This window comes from Apostichopus japonicus, chromosome 8 (assembly GCF_037975245.1).
Source record: "Apostichopus japonicus isolate 1M-3 chromosome 8, ASM3797524v1, whole genome shotgun sequence".
Taxonomy (NCBI): domain Eukaryota; kingdom Metazoa; phylum Echinodermata; class Holothuroidea; order Aspidochirotida; family Stichopodidae; genus Apostichopus; species Apostichopus japonicus.
Genome location: NC_092568.1, coordinates 42,891,187 through 42,915,429, shown reverse-complemented (window position 1 = coordinate 42,915,429; position 24,243 = coordinate 42,891,187). Strand labels below are relative to the sequence as shown.

At 39.8% G+C, this 24,243-nt stretch overlaps 2 protein-coding genes and 1 long non-coding RNA gene across 8 annotated transcripts in view; 1 reads left to right on the top strand and 2 right to left on the bottom strand.

The window, feature by feature from the left end:
* The window catches only part of LOC139972107 (mitogen-activated protein kinase kinase kinase 9-like), a 67,348-nt gene extending 66,605 nt beyond the window's left edge, over positions 1-743 (bottom strand). For 3 of the 4 annotated variants that reach the window (XR_011794584.1, XR_011794585.1, XM_071979043.1), the window contains exon 1: positions 576-743. The gene's annotated coding sequence lies outside the window, so the exon portion shown is untranslated. The remainder of the gene's footprint in view (positions 1-575) is intronic. The other variant, XM_071979044.1, reaches the window with a different exon arrangement.
* Positions 744-7,238: 6,495 nt separating this feature from the next.
* LOC139972106 (uncharacterized) lies at positions 7,239-14,672 on the top strand. The gene is made up of 2 exons (XR_011794583.1): positions 7,239-9,592; positions 10,753-14,672. It is a non-coding gene; the product is annotated as an uncharacterized lncRNA (long non-coding RNA).
* A 3,954-nt stretch (positions 14,673-18,626) lies between these two features.
* LOC139972105 (pecanex-like protein 1) overlaps positions 18,627-24,243 on the bottom strand; it is a 72,852-nt gene continuing 67,235 nt past the window's right edge. For all 3 annotated transcript variants that reach the window (XM_071979041.1, XM_071979042.1, XM_071979039.1), the window contains one exon: positions 18,627-21,556. In XM_071979041.1, the coding sequence (XP_071835142.1) occupies positions 21,266-21,556 (291 nt within the window). In that variant the 3' untranslated portion in view covers positions 18,627-21,265. The remainder of the gene's footprint in view (positions 21,557-24,243) is intronic.

The window sequence follows — 24,243 nt, the reverse complement described above, 5'->3', positions numbered from 1 at the left end:
TGAATGACGATGAGTAGCAACTAATTTCATGTTTTTGTTTGTACACGTTTGTAGGTGTGAGTGTGGGGAGGGGGGCTCCATATGCTCCTTCCTTTTCACTTCAGAACTTAAACTATGGCATTATGAATGACCAATTTAGGCTATGTGAAACTTTTCATCTTCATTGGACTTTGCAATATTATTAGTTAACCAGTCAACACTGCCAATACTAGGCTAGTGAATGTGATAAGTATGTTAACTCTTCTCTAGCCTAGGCCCTGTGTGTTTGTTCTTAGTAATGGTTTAAAAACTGCATTACTTAACTATATTGATGGTCGTTGTCCTTGTGATCGAGCAAGACAGTAATTCTTAGTAATACTATTAGCATCATCTCTGTTGTAATTCGCGTTACCCGTTAGGCAGATTCGTGTTGGGCGTAAAATATACAACACTGTAGGCCTAGTTACATGTAACACTACTAAGACAGTACTCTACTGTACGCAGTTTGTGTATAGCAGTGTATGACATATAAATCATGTTTCCTGATTTTTGTCGTACTCCGCTTACTGGCAAAATAAGGCCTGCCTTTTGCTTACTTTTTATAATAATCAATACATCTTCAAGTTATAGCCCTTCGTCAAAGATGCTCGGACATTTACCTCCTCGGCCTGAAGCTCTGATAGGAAGAAATCATCCTTAGTGTTAGAGAGTAACATCTAGGGAAGCCAGTTTCTGTTCATAGACAGACAGTTACATATGGGTACGGTTGTGAATATTGCGAACTTGTTGGCGAGTAAGCACAATGAACTTTGAACTTACAGGTGGTGTTCATCACATAACAAGTATAATTCAATTGGATAAACCAGCATTTAGGATGGGATAACGGCCAATCATACAAGCCGTAACATGAAAGGATACGGTTTTGCACCAGGTTGCTCTGGGAATATTTCTCCCAATTGTCGAGCTATCAAGCAGATCCTTTTTTACAAGGGAAAGCTGGTTTAACTAATCCACCGGCAGATTAGGGTCTAATCCCGAGTGTTTGTGTGAAATTGATCACCAACTTTGTTGTATCATATATAAGCCTAAAATAGGAGGCGGTACGCTGTCTTTATGTTATACACCAAGGTATAAATAAGAACGAATTGACTCGGATGGTATGTTTTGTCACTACCGAGGACTACATGATAGTGGTTGATGAATGGAAAGTTCATTTGATGCACTTAGCAAATTTTATTTATTTGTTAACTTTAGCCTAAAATTTAGTTAAAGAGGGTTGGACCTTCTATAACCACAGCTAATCTCCTCGGAGGCAGTTCAAAACTATCCAAATGATAGTAAACCTTACTTTAAAGAAAAGAAGATGAAAACAGTAGGCTACGCATACAGCGCGTATCCAGGGGGGGGGGGTGTTGGGGGCGCGCCCCGGGTAAGAAAAAGAGGAGAGAAAAAAAGAGAGAAGAAAAAAAGGGGGAAAAGTGAGGGGAAAGAGGAGGAAGGAGAGGAAGGAAGGGAAAAGAAAAAGAAGAAAGAGGGAAAAGGGAGAAAAGGAGGGAGTAGAAGGAAAACGCCAAAACTCCGGGGAAGAGAAAGAGGAACAGTCATAAATACAGCGCTGATCCCTATTATATACACATGGTAGCCAGTGACGGATCGAGGAATTCGGAAGGGGCGTGCCCCTCACCCTACCCCTTACACCGACAACTCCATTTTTTACCTTTACATTTTTCCTCTCTCACTAATGTTTATATATAGGCCTACTATATATGGTCTATCATAACGCGCGTGTGTGTGTATGAAACCAACTGTGGCTGGTCTCGAACTCGACCGAGTCGTCGGGGAGCATGACACATTTCGGTATTAGGCCAGGATCTATATGCGAACTGCACTAGACCTATTTCCTTCGATGCAACATTGTCATCCAGAGATAAAATATTATACACTCCGACCTGTAATGCAAGTTGTTACCCCAAACCTAGTACCGTAACTCTTACAATGAATCTAAAAATAAATTCCGCATGCTATTGGAGAATTGAGCACATCTCCTGTGAATATCATGTAGTGGATCAAAGGGCGTATCATGGGCGGGGGGGGGGCGGACGCACCCATCACTTCTTGAGATTGTTCCCATCTGCATGAAAACGCGGGCCCACAACCGTACGCCCACCCCTCTAATCGCTTCCCGATGATCAGGTTGTGTATTAATGACGTCTAGAGGTTGTGCACTGACCTACCTGGAGTGTGACCAAGCCCGATTTTGCAATTTCCTAAGATCAGGTCCCGACAAATCCAAAGAAATCCCAAGGACACTGTACTGCATGTTTGCATGGCTTTCATATAAATATAATAATAAAAAGTAAGAATAAAGATGTCTTCGATGTATCTGGTAAGTAAATAAGCACAGGAAATCAGGGACGTATCCAGTGGGTAGCAGGGGAGCAACTGCTCCCCCTTTCAGTGTCGAAAAAGTGTTAAAAAGTGTTGTTTTTTTAGCATGGTATTTTGTCAGTGCTTTTTTGATCTTGAATACTCGTCAGTTCCGTTAACTCGATTATAATCGTAGTAACATTCAAGCCTACTGATTCAGCTACTGACTTAGTTTGGCCATGGAGGTAATGGTTTGGCAGATACAATTAGCTAAATTTAACTTTTATTTTATTTATTTAATTTAGCTAAATTTTTCTCAACTGCACTCGATGGAGTGTCACGAACCGTATACACAACGACGTCGACAACGTTCGTTCTCATCCTTTCTATGATACGTCCTAAGTTGTTCCACGAACAGCATGTTATGAAGCTAAGCTAGCAATCGTACATGATACGCACTTCCTATAAATACTTATTACCAGGCGCGTACCAGCCCCCCCCCCCACCCCCTTGAGCATTTTTTGTACGTTTTTATGATATCACTAGGAATTTCAAATAGAAAATGCTTAGATGCAACTTGCAAGGCATGGGAAGTGCCATTTCCAGCGATCTGGGAGGCATTTTCGGCAAAAATTGTCTTGTACGCTTCGCGCCAACTTATGGTGGCGCTTAGATAGTTTCCAATACCGAATCTACGGCTCTGATAATTTGCCTACATGTTCGCCCCTCCCTTGGCAAATTCCTCGCTACGCACCTGCTTATTACACTGCTAATACACTGCGATAATAATATTTGTTTTAGGCCACTGCACATCTGGCTGTCTTACAAAATATGAAAGTTTATATTCTCCATCAGTTAAGTTCGTCAAATGTATTAAAGTCCAGACATTGGACAATAAAAAAGAATCATTCTACTGGAAAAATTGTGAAAGAGCACTATGTTTGTCTTTCTGATATAATATGTAAAGGAACATGTAAAAGAATTCAAACAGGAAACAAAATCTGCTGATAATATGATATCATATGATAATGATGAAACTGGCAAAACATTGCACCAGATCGCATCTAAGGACCTTCAATTGTTCATAAGTATCTCAGGATAAGAGGGGAACGCCGCTCCCCTTAGACCCTCCCCATATCAATCGCAAAATGTGCTCCGCCTTTCAAATTCCTGGCTACGTCGCTGCAGGAAATTAGGCTTAGATGGAGACAAAGTTTCAGCCGAAATTAGCCTATATGCTTAGGTTTGATTACTGCATCTGAACAGTAGTCTCCATTATACTCCATACAGTGGGGGGGGGGGGGGGTCACTTGCTTCACCCCCTGGAAAATCAAAAATTGAAAAAAAAAAAGTTAAGCATTTGACATTTCAATTATTTCACCCAACAAACAGTTCTCTAGTTATGTTCATTGCATACGGACCCAGAATGCATTACTGAAATTATTGAAAGTCAAAATCCTAAGACATGAGATCTCAAAATAACCGATGTGTGTGAATGCAACTTGTACGGGAAGTGTCTTTTCCGACGATCTAGTAGTATTTTTTGGCAAAAAAAAATCGTCGTACGCTCCGCGCCAACCGATGATGGCGCTCCGCTTAGATAATATAATGTAGTGTGTTACACCTATATGACATACTACCCCCCCCCCCCTTGTCAATATTTCTGCGGACACCCTTGCTTGGACCTCCTGATGTGGGCCCCTTTGGGCCAGGGACCGGGCCCACAGGGTCATCGTTACGCCACTGGTGGGGCATTGCACTATAAACAGATAAAAGTTATTTATTTCAGTCTCATTTCAATTATTCGAACTTGTAAAGCAAACAGCAGATATCATATCATATATCAGTGAGCATGAAAATGGCGTTCCAGGATGAACAGCCTCAAAACTGTCTATGTGTGTAATGTTCGGTTTCGGAAATATCGGGTATTTTTTCATTTCCTTCAACGAAGTTTTAAGTAGCCGTTATAAGAGGTTTTAATAATTGTACACCAATAAATTAACTGTGTCTGAATTTTCGAAAATTCCCTGACCAACATTCTTCATCATACTTCCCTCTACTCGTGCAATTTTGACCGGTCTGTTAGGGGTTGCAGGGGTTTTTTCTATATTGGTTGTCCATAGATGAAATTTTGTGCAACATTATGGGTATATTTTGAAGGGAATTTATTCACGAGAAATGTGAATTTTCAAATTCTGAACAAATAATGGGCTTAAAATCTTGAAAAGTGGGGCTTATGGGTATTGTGGGCCGTGACGTAGAATCACCTTTCTTGGTTCTCAGGCAAAAGTGTACATCTGTTTGGTCATTTTCAAGCCCGAAAAGTGCCATTTCCGGTGATCTGGGGGTATCAAAACAAGAAATGCTTTTGTACGCTGCGCGCGAACCGATAGTGGCGCTCCACTTAGATAGTAATTCGCGCCCCCGGTTAGAAAATCCTTGATGCGCCCCTGACATATAAACACATTTAACAATTAGGCTAACTGCCAAATAATGACTAAAAGCAAATAAATCAGTGTTGATAGATATAATTAAAGCAGGGAGCTGCTACTCTAACTCTTAGAGTAGCAGCTCCCTGATTAAAGCACAGATCATTGAATATACAATGTGAAAGCACACACTATTACAACATGCATACGAGGGACGTAGGCTACACACGATGTAGTGTCCGTCAAACCAGTTCCCCGGCCTTTACAAGCAAAAGCCGTTGCCAATTCGGCTCTAGAAAAGTGGATGCCAAGTCGCGATCTCACAATTTTAAACGGAATTCATAGTGGGCTTAAAATATATATATATATATATATATATATATATATATATATATATATATATATATATATATATATATATATATATATACAATAATTAAATAAGGTAAGTGTTTGGAAGTAAAACAACTAATGTTTGGTTTTTGCGCGCGAACAATTTTGGGGATGCTACATGCCTGCACCCAAGCAAATGTTCCCCAATATTTGAAACAAATCGCCTCCCCCTGCCTATGTATGTAACGCTAAACATCTTCCTGCTGGGTTGGCATAGTTAAGTATATTTAAGATTCGTTTACCCCTTATGAAGTTGTATAGACGTTCATAAATGGTATCCCAATATAACTTCTTAAACATATCTGTAGATCTGTCCTCACAAGGTAAGTACGTTATAATTATAACGACAGTGATACCGTTACTAGGTTACTAATTTCATGTTTATTATGTTAGATTAGCGTCAATTTTAAATCCAAGCAACTTTTAAGAGATAGATAGTAACATGTGACCATAAATGTATGTTACAAATACATTAACCATATATCGTCTCGTAGCTACATTGCGGTTATCTTTAAAATATTAGCATAAACTTTGCTTTATTTGTATTGATATTTTGTGCACCAATCCTGTATTTTTACAGTGTCTTCCTTTAACTTTAACACTTTCTTTTTGTGTTCTTGCATTACAGATTATTTTACGGAATCAAGATTTCTGTTATAATCGGCGTTCCACAATAACCTGCCCAATTTTTTATAGCGAGTTTGGCTTGTTGACGTTAATTGTTCTGTGACCATGTTGTGCTAACTTAGTCTCTTCTTGCAAACAATGTTTCGATGAAATCATCTTTCCACAGTCCGTAAAAACTAAAAGCAGTTTAACACTTCTGAGTATATTATAGAGATTGTTCCCGAGAAAGCCCTTTAAGAGCTGACTGCATCAGGGCATCCTGCAGTGCATGTGACACTGAGAGAATAAAAGAGCCCAACACTGAACATATCTTGCAACACTGCACACTGTACACCCAACACTGTACACTTAGCACTAATGTGGTTACTGGTGGAACCACAGTATCATCAAACATATCAACAAGACACTGTAAGAAGACTAATAACTAAAATAAATTTCAAATGACTAATGGTCCAATGAATTAATTAATGTACAAATAGAATACATCAGAACTAACACACACATCATACATACACGCACACGCCAACCTGACTACATAACTTCATTTCGCTAAAGCAAAGAACCAAACATGTGTTTGAAATTGCAGTAAATTGGATGCAATATACCGGTAGCCACAATAGAAAATCTTTGAAACCAGAATACAAAATGCATTGAGGTTTGATGACTTCAATATAACAGACTTCTGGTTGTTCACCAAAAATAGCTCTCATAATATAACTGTTGATGTACACAATTTTACACTATATGGCATGATAAACACAAGTCAGTGTTCTGTACGTGGTAATACACACTTCCACCAAAACCAATAGGGGCCTTGTACGCAATGCGATGCACCCACACACCAAGTATGAGAAGTATTCATGATTCCTACCTTGAGATACCATGTTTAAAGGTTTTCAGAGTTTTATCACTTTTGATTTGGTTAAAGGTCCGTCAAATGTATATTTTTGGTACTTGATTTTGTCAAGGGAGGGTGGAGAGTTTGGGCGCATTTCAGTCAATATGCGCCAGGAAGGTGATGGGGTTGTAGGGTTTTCTTCCCTAAAGGCAGGTCGAAAACGCGGAAATGTTTTGTTTTTACAATTGCGAAACTAGTTGATTTTGTCAAGGGAGGGTGAAAAAGTGTTTTAAGCACATTTCAGTTGTAATGCACCAGGAAGGGGTGGGGGTATAAGATTTTCCCCCTAAATGCCGGTCGAAAACGCGGAAATGATTTTTACAATGGCGACACTAGAGGATTTTTTTCCAGGGAGGGTCTTAGAGTTCTCGGCGCATTTCAAACAATATGCGCCAGAAAGGTGAGGGGTTGTAGGCTTTTTTAAGTACTAAATGCAGGTCGAAAACGCAGAAATGTTTTTGACAAAGGCGGAACTAGAGGAGTTTGCTAATGGAGGGAAATATTTTGGACATATTGTTACGCCCTGGGTTGTTCGGATGCGTGTACCCCGTATTTAGAACACGCCCAGGGCTACTAAGAATATGTTTCCCCGAGTTTTGTTTGAATAATTTACCCCGCGATTTGTTGCCCATTCATTCACCATTCCATTTACTTTTGTTTTATTATGCAGGTCTCTTTCGCTCTCCCCGTCGTCAGCCATCACCAGCATTCCAGGCATTCGCTCTTTTGTTACACGAGTTGTTCTGTTTAGCGTTTATCTATTTTACTTTCACTTGCTCTCTATACCTTGTTTCATTAAGACGGTGTTGTTTTTCTTATGTATTTTGTGTTGTAGAAACTTAATTGATTTCGTTGAAGTTCGGGCAAAGAACTGGAAACCAGCGGTGAGCAGCACGGCTATTACAGTAAAGTATTATTTCAAAGGCAAGGTTTATTTATTTTAGAGAGCGGGTCTGGGAGTGAGGGCTGACTACGGGCGCCAATTCGTATTGTATTGTTTAAGTAATAATTTCCCGTCCTGGTTGGCTTCTTTGCATATTATAGACACCGGAGGTAGGGTCAAATTAGGGCTCTCCCCGGAGGTATTGCAGGAGTTAATCGGGGCGGGAACACATTAGGCGGTATTGTTCAGTCTGTCGTTGGCGCCCCGTGTCGGGTACTCACTCTCGTGATTCTTAAGAGCTGTGCTGCCCACGCCCTGGTACGTAGTTATTGGTTATTTATTTAAAGTGAATCTCTGCCCGTTGTTTGCTTTCATTTGTGTACGGCAGAAAGACACTGCCTTATTTCTGTTAAGTGTATGTTTCAAGTTAAGTAATTAAATTGTTGATTTGAGACCCAGTTCTCTTAAACTATATTCTTCTCTCTTTTTTGTGTGTATTGGTTCAAGCCCTGCTAGCATAAGTCTTCGCCTCCCCTTTCCCCTGCCCTGACATCAGGTGGCCTCCAGCTGCCTGATAACCCACGCTACCGCTCGGCCGGGGTACAGGGGCGTTACAGAAATTGGTGTCAGAAGTGGGATTATTTTGCCATCCCCACCCCCTTTTTCATATTAGCTGGCAGGGCTTTGGAGCCACATGGTAATTGTGAGTTAGTTTTTTGACAATTTAATATCATATCAAGTTTCTTTACCTTTAAGTACGCCTGGATTATGGAAGGAGGCGAGATGGCTGCACGACGAGAGAGCGAGGGAACTCTGTGGAGAGGCGTATGCCGAGATAGAGGCACTGGAGAGAGAAGCTGAGGTTTGTCAATTAAATCTTACCAGGATAGGGATTGGTATTATAATGGGTGTACTTCGCCAGGCAGAGGGGTTCGTAATTCAACTGCCTTAGGTGACTCGTTCCGTAAACCTATTATTATGCCAGATAGTTATGATGGGAGAAGAAAGTGGGATCATTAGCTGACTCATTTTACAGTCTGTGCGGAGATTAATGGGTGGACGGAATTAGAAAAATCAAAAATCCTGGTAGCTAAGTTAACTGGGCACGCCCAGAAGGTATATATGGGACTATCATCTACAGACCGTGGTAGTTATGAGACCACTGTAAACGCACTTTCTAGATTTTTTGCTCCAGTGGCCCTGACTAGCGCTCGAAGGGCAAAATTAAGATCTAGAGTACGGGCAGAGGGTGAGACCTTACCTGGGCTGTGCTCTTTAATCCGTCGGGAAGTACTAGAGGCTTATCCCGGCCTTGATATGCGAGCACATGACGAGTTAGCTCTAGAGTCTTTTTTGGGTGCTTTACGTGACAGGGATGCTAGGATTGTTGTTCGAAGGGGTAGACTCAAGACAATAGAAGATGCTCTGCATCTTGCCCTTGAGGTGGAGGCTATTGACCAGGCAGAGGGGGTGATGAAATCCCGACGTTCTGCCTATACTGTTTCGGCATCGTCGGATACGGTTGGCGGAATTACTGAAATATTGGATAGGCTGGAAGTACAATTGGGAAAAGTTTTGGAGGACAATGCTAGGTTAAGTCAATTTGTTCAGCAAGGTCCGCCAGCGCCACCCCCTTTGACTGGGTCTGGGCCTGGTCCCATGCAGTGTTGGAGGTGTGGGCAGTTAGGTCATATTAGCCGGTACTGCCCCTCTAAGCCAAGTAGACAGGGATCGGGAAACTAGAGTCAGTCGGGGATGAGGGGTGCCCCTCGACTGAGCGAAGTGAAGCCCTGCAACGTTATGGAAGTGGGGAGAAGGTCAAGTCAGGGGGAGATTTGTGTGCAAATATATGTGTCTCTAATACCGAGATTCCTTTTTTAGTAGATACTGGCGCTGGTACTACCATCATTAGTGTTCAGACATGGGAGCGTTTATGCTCTGCAGGTAATTTGGCTCCACTTACTGAGACGGTAGCCAGTTTTGCCGGTGTTGATGGTAGGCCACTCCAAGTAAAAGGTAAATGTAACTTAACCTTCAAATTTCACACCCTGAAGATTCCAGTGCAAGTCCTAGTTGCCAGTATCACTGCCCCTGGTTTACTTGGAATTGACTTTTTAAGAGAACATGAATGTTTGATACAATTGGGAGGTGAACCCCTATTGTTTGTTGGTAGGACCCGCTTAGCTGTTCCTCTATGTGAGACTCCGCTGGATCAGCCAATTAGGGTAGCACTGGTTGAGACAGTCTTTATCCCTGCAGAGAGCGAGATTATGGTATCAGGGGTGTTAGAATTGAAATATGGAGTGCCCCCGGGGAAGCTGAAAGGGCCTCTTCTACTGGAAACTAAACCCGGAGTGCCTGAAAGCCGCCATGGTATGGTTGGACGTGCTTTAGTTGATACTTCTAGAAGGACTGTCCCTATTAGACTGTTTAATGGTACTTCGAATCCTGTAAAATTGTACAAAGGGACCCATGTAGGCATAGTTTCCCCCATTGCCAACGTCGTGGAGGTAGAGGAGGTAGAGAACAATTATACCAGTGAGTTACCTGCCGAGATGGAAGATTTGCTCCATCGAAGTGGGGAGGGTTTACCCGATTGTGAGCGTGTTCTTTTGAGGCAGTTTTTGCAGGATAACCGTAGTGTGTTCTCTTGCGAAGGTGACCCCTTGGGGAGGACTGGGTTGGTTAGGCATTGCATTGATACGGGTGATGCAACCCCAATCCGACAGCTCCATAGGAGACTGCCCTTTCATAAACGGGTAGAAGCACAGGCCGAAGTGAATGAGATGTTGACGCAAGGCGTCATTTCTTCTTCTAAGAGTGCGTGGTCCTCCCCAGTGGTACTAGTGAAAAAGAAAGATGGCTCTTTGCGGTTTTGTATAGACTATCGTAGGTTAAATGACGTTACTAATAAAGACGCCTTTCCATTGCCTAGGATAGATGATAGCTTAGATGCATTGTCAGGGGCTAAGTGGTTTTCTACCCTTGATCTTAAAATGTTGAAAATTGGTGTCGAAAATGTGAGCTCTGTGCCCGTCGTAAGCCTCCCAACCCCCAATCGAGGGAGCAGATGAAAGTTGTTAAAATAGGCGAGCCTCTCCAAAGGGTGGCCATAGATGTTTTGGGCCCCCTTCCAGAGACTTATAATGGCAATAAATGTATTGTTGTAATTGCAGATTACTTTACCCGTTGGACAGAGGCTTATCCGGTCCCCAATCAGGAGGCTGCAACTGTAGCGTCGGTAGTAGCTGAACAGTTTGTGGCACGCTTTGGTGTACCACAGATTATTCATACCGACCAAGGGTCAAATTTTGAGTGTAATTTGTTTAAGGAACTTTGTAAGTTACTAGGGATAGAAAAGACAAGAACTACTGCATATAGACCACAGTCAGACGGTTTAGTAGAACGGTTCAACCGTACGTTAGAGCAAATGCTTTCTGTGTATGTAAATGAAAGTCAGAAAGATTGGGATGTACATGTTCCTTTGGTTTTAATGGCCATTCATTCAAGCCCGCAGGAAACGACGGGGTATTCCCCGAATCTACTAATGCTGGGACGAGAGACTAAACTTCCACTAGAACTGATGATCGGCCAACCAATCTCAACAGTGGTCGCCTCTACAACTTCGGAATATGTCATGACCTTCGCCCAGAGGTGTGAAAAAAGCTTTCCGCATTGCACGCGACCACAACACACTGGGCCAAAAAACGACAAAAACGGTATTATGATGCACGCATCGCCAAGGTGGCATCTTCGTATTCGGTCCAAGACAAAGTATGGGTAGCAGTACATGCAAAAAAGAAAGACCGATCTCCCAAACTACAGTTGAGATGGAATGGACCGTTTGTCATCACACACAAACTCTCAGACTGTTTGTATCGTATTAGACACATCGATTCCACAAAACTGAAAGTAGTTCATGTGGACCGGTTAAAGAAATATGTGACTCCCGATGAACTTAATCAAATGAGGGTTACACCGGAGCGCACTATGGTAGAGCCTGCAACAGAAATTGCCCCCGCCAGCATATAACTGAAAAGGGCCATGAGGAAGTTCTTGAAGAGGAGTTGGAGGATGTCGTTGAGACTGAGGGGGAGCGGCCCCCAGAATTGTTAAAGCAGAAGCGTCGCCCACCAATGTGGATGCAAGATTACGAACAATATTAGCTTGACTGATCACCTCGCTTCTATTTGAATAATTTGTAGAAAGGTACTGTGATTGAAACTGAAACGTTATGTTTGAGAAAGCCATACCTTTGTGCATGGAGGTCGGAAAGTGATTCAGTGATCGTTATGGAAAGGATCTTTTTTTTTGAGATGAACGGAAATGCTGTCTTGGAGAATACCAATTGTGGTGGTGATAGATTGTAGATATAACGAATTCTAGAATTGTAAGTTCGGGGCCTCAGGTCGCCTAGGAGGCCGGGGTCCCCTACACATGTATATATAGAGAAGGAGCGAATATGTTTGGTGAAGTATAGAATTTGTGTAAGTTGATCTACCACGTCATTTGTATTATATTACTGGGTAGTGTGTTTGGACAATCGAGGGCGAGTCCTTTCGAGAGATTTGGGTGTGGTGTTACGCCCTGGGTTGTTCGGGATGCGTGTACCCCGTATTTAGAACACGCCCAGGGCTACTAAGAATATGTTTCCCCGAGTTTTGTTTGAATAATTTACCCCGCAATTTGTTGCCCATTCATTCACCATTCCATTTACTTTTGTTTTATTATGCAGGTCTCTTTCGCTCTCCCCGTCGTCTGCCATCACCAGCATTCCAGGCATTCGCTCTTTTATTACACGAGTTGTTCTGTTTAGCGTTTATCTATTTTACTTTCACTTGCTCTCTATACCTTGTTTCATTAAGACGGTGTTGTTTTTCTTATGTATTTTGTGTTGTGGAAACTTAATTGATATCGTTGAAGTTCGGACAGAGAACTGGAAACCAGCGGTGAGCAGCACGGCTGTCATAGCAGATACTAGTCCCTATTGCATTGCCTTATTTATCACTTGAGTGACTCTGAATGGCAAAACCTAGATTGAGCCTGACTTGAAGGTAGTAGCTTTATCCCTTTGTGTCCTGCATATTTGTCTTGTTTGTGTCTTGTCTTGTGTTATTTTATTTTATTTTATTTATTTAAACTTTATTTTGAGAGGGTAACTCGTTTAGCCGAAGCTAATCTTCCACGAGGCCCTCGTACACAAGGGCGGCGGAACCGGGGGGGGCACAGGGGGCACGTGCCCCCCCCCACTTTTCCTCAGGTTAAAAATGTGCCCTTTTTCTACATAAAAATTGAGGTGTCTCAAGTTAGCAAGAGGCCAGGGAACCAGAATGAACACTCGGGAAGGGCCGTTTCCAGCCATCTGAGGGGTTTGTAAAACCAAAAATTTTCTTGTACGCTCCGCGCCAACCGATGGTGGCGCTCCGCTCAGTTAGTCGTGCATACAACTTTGCAAATCCTGGCTACGCCCCTGACTTTTAATGAATTTCTGTGGGTCAAACTCAAAGCTATTTCGAATGGAAAAATTTGTTAAGATATTGACAAGAAATAAACTCTAATTCGGAAGATTCCTACATTAGCAACTAGCATGATTTCACCTCATTTTGTCTATAAAGAAACTTGTTCCTTGTTTCCCAATTTGCACATTGGATATTGCAGTGCTAGTATGCATATTTTCCTTGAAGGGGGGGGGGGGGGGGCGTTGATGGAGTGATGTGTATACGCAAATAAGATAATACAATAAGAGTTATAAAGGGTACTAAATATAAGGCTGCATCAGTCCAATCGAATTTCTGCAAAGTGCCCTTTGATGTCGGTGCCCCCCCCCCCACCCCAGATTAAAAGTGCTTCCGCCGCCCTTGCTTGTACAATACAAAAATAGATAAATATCAAGTAAAATATATAAGTATAAAACTAGAAGGTAGCAAATTAAAAATGCTAAATGAAGTATGAAGTATAAAATTATGAATGGGTATAAGCGAATAAGATTCAAAAACTACTATGTTAAGTAATGTTTGGGCAGTACATGGTATGCATTCATTTCAGAGTTGGAGAACATTCCTCACTTGACTCCCAGGGTTTGAAAGGTACAGTTGTACAAGACTGGCTGTGTCCTCTGTGGGCGTGGTTGGTTGGTTATTTTTGCTGTTGTGGTAAGACCCTGTGAGGGCACTAAGTTGTATTCAGGCTTGTTGAGATGCTTGAAGCTTAGTCTGCGAGGCCAACATATTATACGTCAAAAAAAACATATGTTATTTATTGTCACCCCCTGAGTTAATTTGACCAGTAACCGGTTCTGTGTGGATGTATCGTGGCGCCAGTCTGTACCTGGGGAGCGGGAGCAAGTCAAAGCCCAGTGAATTCTCGACCATCATCAGCGGAGAAAGAGAGACAAGGGGCGCTGGCCTAAAAAGGGCGTGGCCCAAAAGACGAGTTGGTGAAACAGTGACAGCGACCTGAAGCTCACCGAACTTTTATCAGAAGACGTGAAAAGAGATCAAGTTTCTTAATTTCTAGACTTTCCTATGTTATAATTCAATCATTCCCTTTTGTGATTTAGGTGAAGGGTGTGATTTATGTGAAGGGTGTGATTAACGTGGAGGGTGTGATTAACGTGGAGGGTGTTTCAGTCGGTAATTGTATCACTATATTTTTCTGTTCTATACACCCACATGTCCGAGTTCTTTATGGAGTCAAGTACCTAGCTGTTATCCTCGCCTTATTTAACAAAGTTAGCACTATTCCCTTATTGGTCAGGGGAACAGTGACAACGGCTATTACAGTAAAGTATTATTTCAAAGGCAAGGTTTATTTATTTTAGAGAGCGGGTCTGGGAGTGAGGGCTGACTACGGGCGCCAATTCGTATTGTATTGTTTAAGTAATAATTTCCCGTCCTGGTTGGCTTCTTTGCATATTATAGACACCGGAGGTAGGGTCAAATTAAGGCTCTCCCCGGAGGTATTGCAGGAGTTAATCGGGGCGGGAACACATTAGGCGGTATTGTTCAGTCTGCCGTTGGCGCCCCGTGTCGGGTACTCCCTCTCGTGATTCTTAAGAGCCGTGCTGCCCACGCCCTGGTACGTAGTTATTGGTTATTTATTTAAAGTGAATCTCTGCCCGTTGTTTGCTTTTATATTTGTATACGGCAGAAAGTCACTGCCTTATTTGTGTTAAGTGTATGTTGAAAGTTAATTAAGCTATTAAATTGTTGATTTGAGACCCAGTTCTCTTAAACTATATTCTTCTCAGAGTTCAGAGTTCAGAGATTGCAGAACAATGCTGCCCGGTTGATATGCTCCATATCCAAGAGAGATCACATTACTCCAACACTTAAAGAACTCCACTGGCTGCCAATAAGGGAAAGGATTCAGTTTAAACTCTGTCTTTATGTCTTTAAATCCATGAACAATACTGCACCTGTTTATTTATCCAATCTACTGTCACCTTATACTCCATACTCCCCAAAGAACTCTCCGCTCTACTCATGACATAACCCGCTTGAATGTTCCTAGAACGAACAAGGTCTTGGGTCAGAAATCGTTCAGTGTAGCCGGTCCACAGTCATGGAACAATCTCCCTCGTACTATCAGAGAAACTGACAATATCTCTCAATTTCGTAGTAATCTTAAGACTCACCTATTTCCATGCTAAGTTGTGTCTGTGTCACAAGCGCTATGATCTAGATGGAATAGCGCTATATAAATATTAATTGTTATGTTATGTTATGTTCTCTTTCTTGTGTGTGTATTGGTTCAAGCCCTGCCAGCATAAGTCTTCGCCCCCCCCCTTCCCCTGCCCTGACATCAGGTGGCCTCCAGCTGCCTGATAACCCACGCTAACGCTCGGTCGGGGTACAGGGGCGTTACAATATACATTTTATGTAGGCCTGTCTTTGTTCAAACACACAGTGCAACTGTAATTTTTAAATTTATTTATGTACTTATTTTACTTTGTAATTTGCTTTCACCATGTGATTAATACTAATTCAATTGCCAAATATAAATATATTTATGTGTCTGTACGACAAAATGTTAGGAACTGAATGTAATCTTTAATTACTTCACGCCGCCTTTACGGATATTCAGATCGACATGCACCACTGGATCACTGAGGGTGAAACCTCCACCATCAAGCTAACCCATTCAACTGTGCCGTAGACACCATCAGGTTAAATGTGTATAACTTGTTTTGATATTTTTTACTAACGTTGGCAATGCAGGCATTTAAACATTTACTGTGACGGATCATATCGGTGTATTATAAATAGTTTGCAGTGGTGGATTAATTAAATGAATAGCGCTGCCGATATCACCTACGTGAACCCTTAAGTGTGGCTCGTTTACCATGTTGTGATATTTCTACGCCTTTCCCATTTATCTGACATTTAGGTAATTCGGTTGTAAAGTTCTTTGGTTAACACCAACTAAGCTAGCCTATTAATGAAATACAATAACAGTACGAATTGATATGCTTTTCCAAATACCAATATTGATACCCCGATCAAATACCTCGTAACGGGAATCTCGATGTAGGCTGCTCAAATGTGAACCCCAACCTCTATATAAATTAACTGATCATCTTGGCCTATCAACATTGTGGGCATGCAACGAAAATTACCTGTACATGTAAGAATGTAGCGTGACTTACAAAATGAAACCATTTACGAACAGCTCGCTGCAGGACCAACCTGACCTGTTTGGTTGGTTACGAGTTCATGCTAATCGCAATGGGGGTTACGAGGACTGCCATTGAACTCCATTCATTACAATGAATTATACAAGTTCATGCTAATCGCACTGGGGGTTACGAGGACTGCCATTGAACTCCGTTCATTACAATGAATTATACAAGTTCATGATAATCGCAATGGGGGTTACGAGGACTGCCATTGAACTCCATTCATTACAATGAATTATACAAGTTCATGCTAATCGCACTGGGGGTTACGAGGACTGCCATTGAATTCCGTTCATTACAATGAATTATACAAGTTCATGCTAATCGCAATGGGGGTTACGAGGACTGCCATTGAACTCCATTCATTACAATGAATTATACAAGTTCATGCTAATCGCACTGGGGGTTACGAGGACTGCCATTGAACTCCATTCATTACAATGAATTATACAAGTTCATGCTAATCGCACTGGGGGTTACGAGGACTGCCATTGAATTCCGTTCATTACAATGAATTATACAAGTTCATGCTAATCGCACTGGGGATTACCAGGACTGCCATTGAACTCCGTTCATTACAATGAATTATACAAGTTCATGCTTATCGCACTGGGGGTTACGAGGACTGCCATTGAACTCCGTTCATTACAATGAATTATACAAGTTCATGCTAATCGCACTGGGGGTTACGAGGACTGCCATTGAACTCCGTTCATTACAATGAATTATACAAGTTCATGCTAATCGCACTGGGGGTTACGAGGACTGCCATTGAACTCCGTTCATTACAATGAATTATACAAGTTCATGCTAATCGCACTGGGGGTTACGAGGACTGCCATTGAACTCCGTTCATTACAATGAATTATACAAGTTCATGCTAATCGCACTGGGGGTTACGAGGACTGCCATTGAACTCCGTTCATTACAATGAATTATACAAGTTCATGCTAATCGCACTGGGGGTTACGAGGACTGCCATTGAACTCCGTTCATTACAATGAATTATAAAAGTTCATGATAATCGCACTGGGGGTTACGAGGACTGCCATTGAACTCCTTTCATTACAATGAATTATACAAGTTCATGATAATCGCACTGGGGGTTACGAGGACTGCCATTGAACTCCGGTCATTACAATGAATTATACAAGTTCATGATAATCGCACTGGGGGTTACGAGGACTGCCATTGAACTCCGTTCATTACAATGAATTATGCACCTGCCAAACGAAATATCAGTATCCATTCACAACCACACTGAAATCATGCAAGTAATTAATAGTTCCTTCTAGTAACTATTAATCAGCACATGGTTTAATGAATCAGTGAGTAGCAGCAGAAAAATGGGAGTCTCTGTAAGCTGCCCAAAAATGATGTAATCACTGGTTTGGAGAATTGGGGGTGAGTCTCTGTCTGAGTCTAACAGATGTAGTTGGGACTTTTGATAAGTCTACTTCCTCTCCCCCTTCTTTGTCTTTAACACATTTTCTGAATCTAGCCAAGGGTTGTAAATTAGAAGAATAATTAGGGATGATGTGTGTATAAACTTTCATCAGTCACCAGGTACTTTTTTGTCTTCCCATAGTTTGTTACTTTAGGAATGATACTACATTGGTAACATTGCTGTAGAAATCCTTCACTTCTGCTTACTGAATTGTGATTTCATGCTGTTAAACATGTTACTCAGTTAGAATATTGATTTAGAAACCAGTAAATTTGGCCACAAATTTAGTCGCAGACGATCAGTGTTCCAACTCCCATAATCATTGTAGAAGTAATTCATCATACACATATGTAGACACAAACCAATTGTAGACACAAACCACTGAGAAGGACTGTAGACACAAACCAATTGATAAGGACTGTAGAATATATCATTCCTTCCTGAAATATTTGGACAATTTACTGCCAAACCCACTTTCCCTCAAAACAGTATATCAAAGACATATAGGCAATCTTTAATCTCTCCTGGATATTGCCACCCCAACCTACCCCTCCCGCCCTCCACAAAGAGGACTAACTTTGTTAATCTATCTCTAAACACTTTTCTAACTTACATGATGGAATCATTGGTAAATTATGGAAATAGTTACCTTGAACCACCAAAAGCAATAGCAACCAAACTTCACTAAGAGGTACCTACATACTTAAGATGAGATCCACATATCGACAAAGCCTTTTAGAGATTTTCAGTTTGACCATTTACAAACTATTATAACCTTTGACTTCTACCAAAACATACCAACCAAGAATTGGTTAAGAGGTATCTACATACCAATTAAGATTCAATAAAGGTGAAATTAAACAACATCAATTATTTCCTACAATAATTACACAGAACATTATCACAAAAGACACAGGGAAACTTGATATGTTATTTCATGTATGTTTCACTTTTCTTAAAACATTCTCTACATATCACTGTCTTGAGATTCCATATATAGTATAATAAATCAGACACCTTTCTCAGATATATATTGTAATGATTCAAAAATCATGATATTGAATCTATTCTGTAATAACACAAACAACTATTCCAATCTATAGTGTATTGTTTACTACCGGTACTGCATAAGCTCTGTTCTCCTCTGTGTAGTATTTTACCTTTATACAAGTTCTATTTCTACTTTTGTAGTATACCATTAATATGACCATTAATATGGAACAAACTGTTCCCTTTCTCCTAGGAAAATAGATTTGAAGAAACTTTTACATAACTTGGTAAACTGCATCATGATTATTATCTGATTAGTGAAATGAATTCCAGACTGGCAATATTATGAGAGTTACTGATATATAAACTTGAACAAATCCTTAGTTCAACATGATTTTTTTTTAAGTTTGACCATAATTCATAGTAAACATCATATTTTCTGCTCATGTGGCAGTCATAAAAAACAATAAAAATAACTATTGCAAAAGAAAAACAGAAATGCTCTACATATAACCAGACATTGCATTATGTGGTGTATGCACTGTAAATATACATCTATACCTCAAGTTCTTCAAACTGTTGTCCCCTACCCCTCCCCACCTACCCCCTAGGCCCAACAGCAACCACCACTAAAATATAACATCATATAATAACAATTGAGGTTCTCTACAGATAAGTATTGCAGGCCTCTGGTTGATTATCACATTTAAATGTACAATTTGGTTTGCAGTTTTACTAATGTACAGTTGTGAAAGACTTCAAAATTCAAAAGAATAAAACTTGAAACTTTGAGATATTCAAAGCATACTATGTTCACAGTGGCAGTATGAGTACATGAAACACTGGAAAATCCATTTATCTTGGCTATTAATACATTTTGTATACATCTTTATAAGATATACTAACTGGTGCAGTATATATTACACATCAGGGTATTACATGAATATGTAAGTATGGTAGTTATTATTACAAGATATACTAACTGGTGCAGTATATACTACACACCAGGGTATTACATAAATATGTAAGTATGGTAGTTATTATTACAAGATATAATAACTGGTGCAGTATATACTACACATCAGGGTATTACATAAATATGTAAGTATGGTAGTTATTATTACAAGATATACTAACTGGTGCAGTATATACTACACACCAGGGTATTACATAAATATGTAAGTATGGTAGTTATTATTACAAGATATAATAACTGGTGCAGTATATACTACACATCAGGGTATTACATAAATATGTAAGTATGGTAGCTATCATTACAGGATGTACTAACTGGTGCAGTATATACTACACATCAGGGTATTACATGAATATGTAAGTATGGTAGTTATTATTACAAGATATAATAACTGGTGCAGTATATACTACACATCAGGGTATTACATAAATATGTAAGTATGGTAGTTATTATTACAAGATATAATAACTGGCGCAGTATATATTACACATCAGGGCATTACATGAATATGTAAGTATGGTAGTTATTATTATAAGATATAATAACTGGTGCAGTATATACTACACATCAGGGTATTACATAAATATTTAAGTATGGTAGTTATTATTACAAGATATAATAACTGGTGCAGTATATACTACACATCAGGGTATTACATACATTAGTATGTAGTTAAGCATTCTATAAAAATGCATTCTTTAATATGTTACCTGTTCCAGCATTCATATAAAAATGCACTCTTTAACACATTACCTGTTGCAGCATTCATATAAACATGCATTCACAAGAACATTACCTATGCATTGTGCTACCATATCAAGCTGGGTTCCTTAATACATTACCTATCCTAACATTCATAAAAATAATGTATCATTAATACATTACCTATCCAAGTAGTGATGTAACTAATTAATAGATTGTTCATTAGTACACTACCTATCACATCATGTTAATGCATTATGTTAATGCCTTCAGAAGCACAATACATATTCATGCTATCACATAATAAAAACAATTTATACATTACACTTTCAAATCAAGCATTAATACATTGAATTGACAAGTGTTTTTAGAAGTAAACTAAATACATTTCACAGTAAAAAAGTTTCAGTTCTTATAAAAAAAACATACCCAAACATTGATCAATGATATGACATCACATCCAATAGTTGCCAAAGAATTTTTTAAGGCTTAAAGAAAGATTTAAACATTTGTCAATGCTGCGTTAAATTATAAATACTAACATGAATGAAATTAAGTAACCATCCCATCTGATTGCAAACCATGAAATATATTCCCACACCTATTGTTACTATTACAACAAGGGAAATAAAGGTTCTACCTCTTCTGGTTGGTCTCGTAAACCTGGGTAACTTGTCAACTCTTCTTGAATACCTCTTCTCACTATGGACAGATGGTTCTTTTTGAGTGAGCAGTTATGACATGATGAATCAAACCTCTGCTCCCAGGTCAACTATACCCAGTGATTCAAACCTCTGCTCCCAGGTCAACTATACCCAGTGATTCAAACCTCTGCTCCCAGGTCAACTATACCCAGTGATTCAAACCTCTGCTCCCAGGTCAACTATACCCAGTGATTCAAACCTCTGCTCCCAGGTCAACAATGCCAAGCTCATCAATAGGAACGTATTTGCTGCTGCCTCCTCCACCATCCATCCTGACGAGAAGAATAGTTTTCTCTGAATGAGACCGCTTACTCCTCTCTAAATGAAATGGACCCCAGACATGAACCACAGTCCCTTCCATGCCTTCCTCAGGGTACCATCCTTTCCATGCATTTAGTCCTCCTTGATGTCTCATATTCTCATTTGGCCACTCAAACATCTTGCTATTGTTGAGCTTCTCTATCACCATACTTGGATCTCGAATCTGGAATTGACATAACATTACAATACTGGATGAGGTCAATATATCTGGTGGAATATCTAAATCTGACTTATACAGAAGTGTGAATGTGTAGTCCCATGGCTGCAATAGGGCTCTGTAATATTACAGTTCTCTCTGTATCCCTTCATGGTGCTATAATATACTACTAGTTGATGCTTGTGGCAAGCCTCATCAGCTCATGGATGAAATATTTAAAGCATAAATAATATATTCAGGTGTAGATAAAGCTCCTTGGGTACAATAGGGCTCTGTAATACAACAGTTTCCTTTGTTTCACTTCATGGTGCTATAACATACTGTAGATGGGCAGGGTATTGACCATCTCTTGTGTACTTTCCAACCACAGTTACTTGTGTGCCTTTGTTTTTGGTTATGTCCTTAAGGACTACATCGTTAAATTGTATATTATGTTCCCTTTTACTTTTGATGGAGACAGGTTGTCTGGTTTGGGGGATGGAGCTCTTTGGCAGCAAAATGAGTCATCTTGTGACTATAGTTCATGTCTAATTAATATTCCACTTTTAGTATTGACCAATCTAGAGAGTTCATGAATAATTGAGTATGTGTGCTTAGACCAATGAGAAAAGTGTATGCAAGTAGGGTGGGATAGATGAGACCATTTGCTGCAGGTATTATTTCTAGTATAAGAGCAAGCTAGCAGCCCATGCTCTCTGCTCTCTCTCTCATTCCAACCCTTATCAATCATTGTTAATAGTTACAGTCCAAATAATAGGTTGGAAATTCTAAGTTACAACATTTCCAACTTTACAGTTCTAGTGGAAGTCTGGTTTACCCAGAGTACCCTGAAGTATCTGTCTCCAAATTATTTGCTTTCATAAATTAAGAAAATTTAATGGACAGACAAGCTGATTAGTTTGAGAAGAAGTTTCTCTTTGAAGACCATTCTGTTCATCGCATTCTGTTTCATTGACTGTATCCCATTTGGCTGACAAAAAGGGTCTGTTGTTCTACATTTATTAAATTAACTGTCCTGTACCTATATTGTGATTGGATCAACTTCACAATTGATGCCGCCACTTTTGTTGTATTATTTGGTGTTGGATCCAAACTGTAAGTACTGTTTCACATTCTATTCTATCCAACCACCACTATCTGATGTCCGTCTGTTAAAGATGCCATCCAACATAGCCGACAAGCCCCATAGACGAACTACAGTTGAAGAGTATCCAGACAAGCCACTCTGCACATTTCTTAGTAGTTGTAACTAAGTAATTACGGTGCCTTAAAGTGTATCTTATTCTAAGTTACAGAGTCAGCTGTTTGACAACTCAGTTGCTGACTACAGTCCCGTATGTTGTAAGTTCATGTATTGTATGGTTAAAGTCCCTTATGTTCTAAGTTCATGTATTGTATGGCTATAGTCCCTTATGTTGTAAGTTCATGTATTGTATGACTAGAGTCCCATATGTTGTAAGTTCATGTATTGTATGACTATAGTCCCTTATGTTGTAAGTCCATGTATTGTATGACTACAGTCCCATATGTTGTAAGTTCATGTATTGTATGACTAGAGTCCCATATGTTGTATGTTCATGTATTGTATGACTATAGTCCCTTATGTTGTAAGTTCATGTTTTGTATGACTATAGTCCCATATGTTGTAAGTTCATGTCTTGTATGACTACAGTCCCTTATGTTGTAAGTTCATGTATTGTATGACTATAGTCCCTTATGTTGTAAGTTCATGTTTTATATGGTTATAGTCCCTTATGTTGTTAGTTCATGTATTGTATGACTATAGTCCCTTATGTTGTAAGTTCATGTATTGTATGACTATAGTCCCTTATGTTCTAAGTTCATGTATTGTATGACTAGAGTCCTATATGTTGTAAGTTCATGTCTTGTATGACTACAGTCCCTTATGTTGTAAGTTCATGTTTTGTATGGTTGTAGTCCCTTATGTTCTAAGTTCATGTTTTGTATGACTAGAGTCCCATATGTTGTAAGTTCATGTATTGTATGACTACAGTCCCTTATGTTGTAAGTTCATGTTTTGTATGGTTGTAGTCCCTTATGTTGTAAGTTCATGTTTTGTATGACTATAGTCCCATATGTTGTAAGTTCATGTATTGTATGACTATAGTCCCTTATGTTGTTAGTTCATGTATTGTATGACTATAGTCCCTTATGTTGTAAGTTCATGTTTTGTATGACTATAGTCCCATATGTTGTAAGTTCATGTATTGTATGACTATAGTCCCTTATGTTGTAAGTTCATGTCTTGTATGACTATAGTCCCTTATGTTGTTAGTTCATGTATTGTATGACTATAGTCCCATATGTTGTAAGTTCATGTATTGTATGACAAGAGTCCCTTATGTTGTTAGTTCATGTATTGTATGACTATAGTCCCATATGTTGTAAGTTCATGTATTGTATGACTATAGTCCCATATGTTGTAAGTTCATGTTTTGTATGACTATAGTCCCTTATGTTGTAAGTTCATGTATTGTATGACTATAGTCCTATATGTTGTAAGTTCATGTCTTGTATGACTACAGTCCCTTATGTTGTAAGTTCATGTTTTGTATGGTTGTAGTCCCTTATGTTGTAAGTTCATGTATTGTATGACTATAGTCCCTTATGTTGTTAGTTCATGTATTGTATGACTATAGTCCCTTATGTTGTAAGTTCATGTTTTGTATGAC